This window comes from Grammomys surdaster, unplaced genomic scaffold (genome assembly GCF_004785775.1).
Source record: "Grammomys surdaster isolate TR1022 unplaced genomic scaffold, NIH_TR_1.0 126121, whole genome shotgun sequence".
Classification (NCBI taxonomy): domain Eukaryota; kingdom Metazoa; phylum Chordata; class Mammalia; order Rodentia; family Muridae; genus Grammomys; species Grammomys surdaster.
In genome coordinates, this window is record NW_021620929.1 from 2111411 (window position 1) to 2119677 (window position 8267).

Consider the following 8267-nt stretch of genomic DNA (forward strand, 5'->3'; position numbering starts at 1 on the left):
TACCCTAGTAAGTTTTATTCTGTTACCTAAGCATTTCACGTGGAGTAATTCAGGCTCTGAACAGGCAACCTAAGCTGGAACAGTGATATACTCCTGCAGTCGCAGTTAACCCATGCTGTTGGAGATCCGTCTGGGCTGTAGAGTTTCAAAGAAACATAGTTTCAAAGAAAAAAAGAGAAAGAAACAGCTTCCGTGTCCTTTAAAGTCAACCTGCCTTGTTGGCATTGGCCAACTTGAGCCTCTGGCATTCAGGTGGGCTTAGCCTAGAAAGGATCCCAAGAACGTTGGGCCATTGGCAAAGAGTAAGACAAGGCCACTTCCTTTTAACAGCTGGGCTCCAGAGCCATCATGTCTCTGTGAGCACAGCCTGCTAAAAAGCAGAAGAAAATGGCCCTGTGGACAGAAGGGCTGCCTGGGGCTGAAAGTGTATCTCAGATATAGACACCCACTTTGCTGGGCATGAAAGAACACACCTTGGAATTCCAGCACTTGGGAGTTAGAGGCAAAAGGATCAAGAGCTCAAGGTGAGCTTCACCAATATAGTAAGTTTGAAGCCAGCCTGGGCTACATGAGACCCAGATTCAAAAAAAAAATTAAAAAAATACTGAGTTTGAATGGAATACACCTCTAATTCTAGGTTCTCGGGAGGAGAACCTCTGTGAGTCTGAGGCCAGCCTGATCCTGAATCAATGAATAAATAAAGCAGACAGACAGACATGCACTTTGATGCTCCACTGTGGCCATGTTCATTTTAATTTGTCATGCTCACTTCTGTGTCACAGGAGACTTCTGTGACTCGTCATAGTTGAATACATCCTCTTGAGATTAAGATACTTCTCTTTATCTTTCCCTTTCTCTTTCTCTCTCTCTCGAGCTGCCTCTCTGTCTTTCCTCCTTTTCTTTCTGTCGATGGATTTGTCAGTGCTGAAGATTGTGTACAGTTTAAATTCCTTGTAATTAAGCAGCTATTATTGGGTGGGAGAGAAAAATATTACAAAGTTTAGTTAGGAGGTAATTGTGTGGTATTCTGGATGCTTGTAAACTTAGCGGTGTAGGAATTGGGGCAGTTACAGGTTGAGTGGGGCTCAGGAACAGTCAGGTCTGTTGCAGACCATGAGAGCAAGGCCACTTTGTCAGGTTTCTGTGTCAGCTGCCACTGTGGTCACCTGCTTCCCTTTACAAAGACAGAAGTCGCCATCCTCTCAGAGCCTTTTCAGAATTTTTCTCACTTGGTTCTAGCATAAGAATTTCTTCCTTTCTGCTTATTTGAATCTATAAACACTTCTCTGGCCACCATGTTATCACCACATTAGTCTACCTCCTCATAAACCTCTCTAATGGTGTATCCACACTACATGATACGGACCTTAGCCAAGCTTTTCTCTGCCAGGCAGGGCCTGTTGGTCTCAGGTCTTTTCTCAGTCCCACCCAGCCTGTTTGCCAGGCTCAGCCATATCTTTCCCACCCACTGTGCAGGACATGGCCCTCTGCCCCATGAGTCCCAAATCTCCACTTACTCGGTCACCTGTGATGTCAAAGTCATGGAAAAGGTCTCGGAGTTCCTGCTTTTTAATATTGAAGAGAAATCTGTAGTTCTCGAAATTGGTCGCACCTATATTCAACTCCCCATCCAAATCAAGCAGGTCAAAAACTGGCCGGGAATGGCGGAACATAAAGTGATCTTCCAGATGGTTCTATTTTGAGAGAAATGTGTGAGAATTTTGGTGCTACCTGTAAGATGTTACTCCAAGGTTTGTATAGCCACAAGACATTTCCTAGAAAGCTCAGGGCAAAGGGCAAACAAGTAAACCTGGGGAAAGGGCTATGTGAAGAGGGACAAGGCCCAAGAGAAACTCGGAAGTGATTAGTTGTGCTTAATTAACAACCCAAGCTGCCACTATGCACCAACCATCTCTCCAAGCCTTGACTTTGGTACTTGGGCAAGATCCCTCTGCTAAAGAAGCAGGAGCTGGTGTCTCTTGGTAAGGCAAAACACAGAGAACACACCTCTTCCTTTTCTTTCAGCCTCAGCAGGAAAGTCTCTGAGCCAAAGGACCAGGGTAGTAGTGAGTGAGGTACTTGGGATTGTTTTGAAGCCCGTTGGAGGACAGGCAGGCCAAGAAAGGTGGTCAGGGACATTTTCCTTACAAGGTGAGACATGATGGGAGGGCAGGCTGAAGACAGGTAGCCACTGCAGATGGAAGCCGGGAAGGTGCTGGAATGACTAAGCTGATGGTCTAGTCAGAAACCAAAACTGAATTTCTCATCTCTTTTTCCTTCCACCCATCTGTAGTGGTGAAAAGGCATCCACGAGGCTTTCTCTTCAGTGTCTGCTTTATCAGGGGAGCTGGCAGCCCAGCCCCCTCTCACCTGCCCCAGGCCAGCCCTAGTACTTGCCTGATGTGCCAGCACTATGCAAACCAACACATAGAACTGGTCAAAACCAATCTCTCCTACAGCCGTCCAGTCCAGGAGGTCAAATATCATCTTGATCTGGGAATTGTTCAGGTTAGTCACATGGTGGAGGAAATGAAAGAACAGCACATCTAGGGGAAAGGGGAGAATACGATGGAGTGCCTTACAACAGCCCCAAATGCTAAAGCCGGAGACCCCTAAGATGGTGGTCCTGGGAGCTCACTGTATTGTATTGGAAAGAAGAATGACAGTGGTTTGCTTCTGGCTTCATGCTGAACCTTCCACAACTCCACAAGCCTTTGCTGTGGGAGACCAGTGGGCCAAGTTCTTGAAGCTGCCTGACAGTTGACTTACATGCCCAGACAACATGGGGCTGGTCAGTGCTTGGCTCCTGACCCCAGGCACACATGACGACTTTGCAGTCACCCAATGACAGGCGAGGTGCTGATGAGTGACAGTGTTCTTTGCTAGAGGAGAGGAGGTTTCATTCTTACTCAGCTAAAGATGTTGACATGTGGGCTGGAGAGATGGCTCTGCCAGGAAAGACACTTGTCATGCAAGCCTGGAGACCAGAGTTTGATTCTCAGAACCACAGTCAACATGTAAAGGAGAAAACGAACTCCCCAAAGTTGTCCCCTGACCTTCCCATGCACACATGTGCCCACATACATCCTGCACAGACAGACACCGACACAAAATAAGTTTTTAAAGATGCTAATGTTTACCTCAGTCTTTCTCCATGGTTCCTTTAATCACAATGGGAAAGTCTGAAAAATGAGAAATGCTCTCCTCTGACCCACTAGAGTTTCTGTGCTTACTCAGAGCAAAGGCTTCTGGCTGTGAAGGGAGGGAGCCTTCCTGTGCTTTAAGCGCTTGAATGCCACATCTTAGCAAGCCCTGAGAACCTGATGAGGAAGGCATAGCACACCCTGTTGTAAGGCCATTAAGTGCTTAGGGGTCTTGTCAAGCTACAGTTCCCACCTCAGGAAGTGTAACTTGGGACAGAGTCCATGTTACTCCCAGCTCTGGCATGAGTGTAGCAGCTGCTCTTGGGTCCGTGGGTCTCAGGGGCAGAACTGTGCACTATTAAGATAAAGCCGCCTCTTTTGTGCACTAGTTAACACATAGTCAACCAGATACATATCCGAGGCAAGTACTGTAACTTAAAGAACAGGATCTTCCCTTTCTTTTCATTTGTTTTTGCCTTTGTTTTATTTTATTTTTTTATTTTATTTTATTTTGTTTTATTTTATTTTATTGAGATAAGGTTTCTCTGTGTAGCCCTGGCTCTTCTGGAACATACTCTGTAGACCAGGCTGGCCTTGAACTAAGAGATCCGCCTGCATCTGCCTCCTGAGTGCTGGGATTAAAGCCATGTGCCATCACTGCTTAGCTTTGGGATTTTCAAGTGTGACTTTCTGTGTGGCTTCTTCTCTATCCTTTAGTTTCGTTTTGCTTTGTGTTGTTGATACAGTCTTACTGACTGCTGGCCTGGAGCTCACTAAGTGAAGACTCAGCGGGCCTCAAACATGCGGCCATCCTGCTCATCTTCCCCTTCACTTCTTCCCCTCACAGTGGCTCCTGCCAAAATTCTCAGCACTCAAAGGCTGAGGCAGGAGGATTGCCATCAGTGCAAGGCCAGCTTGGCTTATAGAGTTAGACCCTGCCCTTTTCTGCCATCCATGGGTACCAGGCACAAAAGTGATACACAGACATACATGCGGCCAAACATACACATAAAATATTTTTGAAAATATTTTAAAGAAAAAAACAAAACAACACAAAGACAACCAAAACTACCTCTGGGCTTCGCTGAGTATGTAAGACTCGACATTATCTCTGTCATTTGGAATCTCATGTGGAAGCAGGCAGGAGCACAGTGAATCTATGGTCACTATATCTTGTGTGGTGATAACTTATCTGGTGTGCCCACCCAGTGTGAACACTCAGAGCAATATGCTTTATACACGTAGTAGTGGCAGGGTGCTCCCAGAGACATGTCCCGGGGGCCCTTGTCGCTATGGGATCAGTGCTGTTTTGCAGTAAGATGACTCTGGTCACCCAAATCCCCAAGGCCTGAAGCTGCTCTCCCAGGAGGCAAAACGTAAAGCCATTCAGGAAAGCCATGCGGTCTCAGGTCACTGTCCCTACCCTTGGTGATGAGACAGCAAGTGTGGACCTCCTGGATATTGTGTCATCGGGGAATTATGTGGTTACTAGGGAGATGAGACTCTGTTCCACAAATGCCCTAAGGAGACAGGGTAGCTTAGCTTTCTGAGAGATGGTTTGGTGCATTCTTTTCAGTGCTGGGGCCTGGGCCCAAGCTAAAGCTGTCTCCTGCTGGGTTACAGTCTCCCCCTTGTTACCCACTGAAACAACTCAAAAAGCTTTATGGAGGGCTTGGGTGTGGTGGCACACACCTTTTGACCATAGCATTCAGGAGGCAGAGGCAGATGGATCTCTGTGAGTTCCAAGCTAGGCAAGGCTACATAGTGAGACCTGTCTCAAAAAAAATAAAATAAAAATCAAGGGTGCTCTTTCTTCACTGTGACACTTCCCTCTGTGAGGTGACAGTGATGGTTGGCTTGGCCAAAAAAGAACCTTATTTAAACCGAGGCTCAAAAAGAACCCAGGGTGTTTCAACCTGGCCTTCTGTTAATGTATAGACTCAGAGTTAATGGGCAATATTTTGGGGAACTCCCAAACAACACAGATGAATCTGATTAAAATCAGTGGGTCTCAAAAAAACAAACAAAACAAAACGACATGAATGTGGGAAAGGACCCTGGAGGAGGAGGGGGATGACAGGTGGGAGAGACATGAGAGTGTAGGAGAAGAAATTGGGCCTAAGGAGGAGATGGCAGGCTGGAGAGATGGCTCAGTCGTTAGGAGCACTGACTGCTCTTCCAGAGGTCCTGAGTTCAGTTCCCAGCAACCACATGGTGGCTCACAACCATCTGTAATGGGATCTGGTATGTCTGAAGACAGCAGCAATGTACTCACATACAAAAAATACATCTTAATTTAAAAAAAAGACATGGCATGCCCATTGAGTCGAATCACCAAGGAACTGTGGGTAGAGCCCAGCTTGTCCCCACAGCCTAGGGTCTCATCCTCACCGCTGAACTGTCATCCAGCTCCTTCAGCAGTTTCTCTCTGAGCTTCTTTCACAAGATGAAATAAAAGTTAAGGAGATAGTTCTGGGCTCTGTGTGGGGTGGGTGGGAGTGGAGGGTGGGCATGAGGGGATAGGGGGCTGACCATTCAAGGTGTTCCTGCGGTGCGCATCCAGAAGATGAAAGTACTCCATCAAGGCTTTCATGTTTCTCAAAGACAGCAAGCAGTAGATTTTGTCCATGTAAAGGTACCACAAAAAAGACCCCTGAGTCAGCTTCATGACGGCAGCTTTCAGCCAGAGGCTCTGGCAACCTGATACAGAATGGAGAATTCCGCCTCGGAACTAGAATGTTGGACAGGGTCCCCAAGATGACCTGGCAGAACTGGAGGGGACAATAAGAGTGGACAAGATGGCTTGTCACAGCTTTCCAGCTTTGCTGTGGGTCTTTACTGACTTCTTGTGGCCTTTTTCTCTGCCCCCAAAGCAGCCATTCTAATCACAGGCTTCCCAGACAAGAAGAGTCACCTGAGCCAAGTGCCACAGCAGCTCAGGGAGCCATGCTAGAGGGTGTGCCACAGCAGTTCTGGGAGCCATACTAGAGGGTGGTGTGCTCATTAAGAAGAAAAATGGAGACTCAGGTGCACAGAAAGATCCTCAAACAAGTACACTAATGTAAAGCCAAAGAGAAGAAATGCATGTCTATGTAAATGTTTAAATGATATTATACACACATACACACATATAGATATTTTATATCAGTATATTTGTTCTCTACATATGCTTATATATGTACATGGAGAGACAGTGTGTCTCAATATCAATATCCTGGTCAACCTGGAGCTCACTATGTAGACCAGGCTGGCCTCAAACTCAGAAATCTGCCTGCCTCCCAAGTGCTGGGATTAAAGGCGTGCACCACCACTGCCCCGCCGGAAGGAATTTTTAAAAGGCCAAAGTGTAGTGAGCCAGAAGTCAAAGCAGGTGCCTGCTTAACACAATCACCGGGGCTTCCCCCTGTTTTTTTATAGTGGATGGTTTCAGGGCTATCCAGAGGCAAAGCATCGGTTAGTAGGCTCACGCTTCTTTGTGCATCCAGCACTCAGGTCAACAGTCAGTTCAGACCAGTCCCTGCTCATGGACAGTCATTCCACCCATAAGCTTCCTGGGTCATTCAGAAGCAAGTCTCAAAATAGCTTATATGTGAATGTTTGAGTGCATATTCTAAAAAGCATGTCTTCTCCATTATCACACCACACTGCAGGCGGTTATCTCTCATACCCTAAAGAACACATCAGCATTGTTTCCATAATGGTTTCAGAGAATTCTAAGAGCAGTGGTGTGGTAGAATATGCCTTTAGTCCCAGAACTCAGGAGGCAGAGGCAAGAGGATCTCTGTGAGTTCAAGGCCAACCTGGTCTACAAACTGAGTTCCAGGGACAGCCAGGGCTACACAGAGAATCCCTGTCCTTGAAAAAACAAAGCAAAACAAAAATAATGGAAAAAAAGAGAGAGAGAGACAGACATCTAAAGAGCTGACTGACTACTTCGGTCAGGAACCCTAGGTCTGTGTATCGTTTGTCATGTTTCATAAACCATTTCATGTTTCAAACTTGTATGTTTCTTTTTCTTATAATTTGTGTTTTAAAACTTTATTGGTTATGGTGTGAATGTGTACATACACAGGTGTGTGTGCCACGGCCCTGGGCCTTCTCCAGCTCACAGTACTCCTTTCATATATGGTTGTCTGTATGCACACATATGTGCATAAAGGTACATGAACATGAGGGACACATGTGTGCATGCACACTGTTCTACATAACCTTATAAATCATGGGACCCTCCAATGTTATTACTGATTGGTTAAAACACCAGACAACACCCTGGACTTATGACTAGTGTGTGCCAAGGGTGGAGTAGTCTTGTGAGACAGTTCCCTGACCTTGGGGTCTATGCTAACTCCCCAATGTCAGAATTAAGCTTATAGGACACCCCCTGTAGTGTCTACAGAGAATTGTTTGATGTGGCAAACTTCCTACACATTTAGTAAAACCTGTTTTTTGTTTGTTATTGGTTTACTGAATTTTATTGGTTGGTTCTTAAGTCAAGGTCTTGTTTTGTCTCAGGCTGCCTAGAGCTCACTGTGTGGCCCAGGCTTTACTTCCTGGATGCTGGGATTACAGGTGAGCCCTGTTATGACTGCTAGTTAGGTTGTACGAGGATGGGAGTGTTCAAAAGGTAAGGCAATGTAGACCCCCAAAAATAGGTGCATGCATGACGTCTAGGCTCAGTGAAGAATGGAAGGTCATGTGTAGGAAAGTGTGGTGGGAGGTCAGAAAGGATTAAGTCATGGTTGTAAGGGTCCGTTCAGTGGATTCTCAGCATCTCTGTGCCTTCACCTTCATTCAGGGACAGGGAGGGGACCCACTGAATGAAGGGGAACAAAGTGACATGTTTTGAGATGTCCTGAACGCCATCGTTTCCAAGCGTCAGCTTTATTCGTAATGACCAGATGGACAGAACCCAAGCCCAGCTGTCCCTCAATGGTTGATGGGCAGTGTGTTAATGACTGTGGCATATCCATGCAGTACAATATGAATGAGCCACGGATACATGCAACATGACGAATCTCAGAAATGTGCTGAGTTAAAGAAACTAAACACAAGCCACTGTGTGAGCACTTTCCTCTCATGAGCAAGGGGCTGGCTTTAATCTCCAGCACTGGAAAGAGAACTTTG

General features: G+C 46.2%; 1 protein-coding gene across 1 annotated transcript; it reads right to left on the bottom strand.

Annotated features, from left to right (window-relative positions):
* Positions 1-722: 722 nt before the first annotated feature.
* Efcab9 (EF-hand calcium binding domain 9) lies at positions 723-5858 on the bottom strand. Its single transcript, XM_028756504.1, has 4 exons — positions 5676-5858; positions 2398-2546; positions 1518-1694; positions 723-965 (listed from the first exon to the last, which is right to left on the bottom strand). The coding sequence occupies exons 1-4, from the start codon at positions 5809-5811 to the stop codon at positions 777-779; spliced, it is 651 nt and encodes a 216-aa protein (XP_028612337.1). The 5' UTR covers positions 5812-5858; the 3' UTR covers positions 723-776.
* Between the last annotated feature and the right edge of the window lie 2409 nt (positions 5859-8267).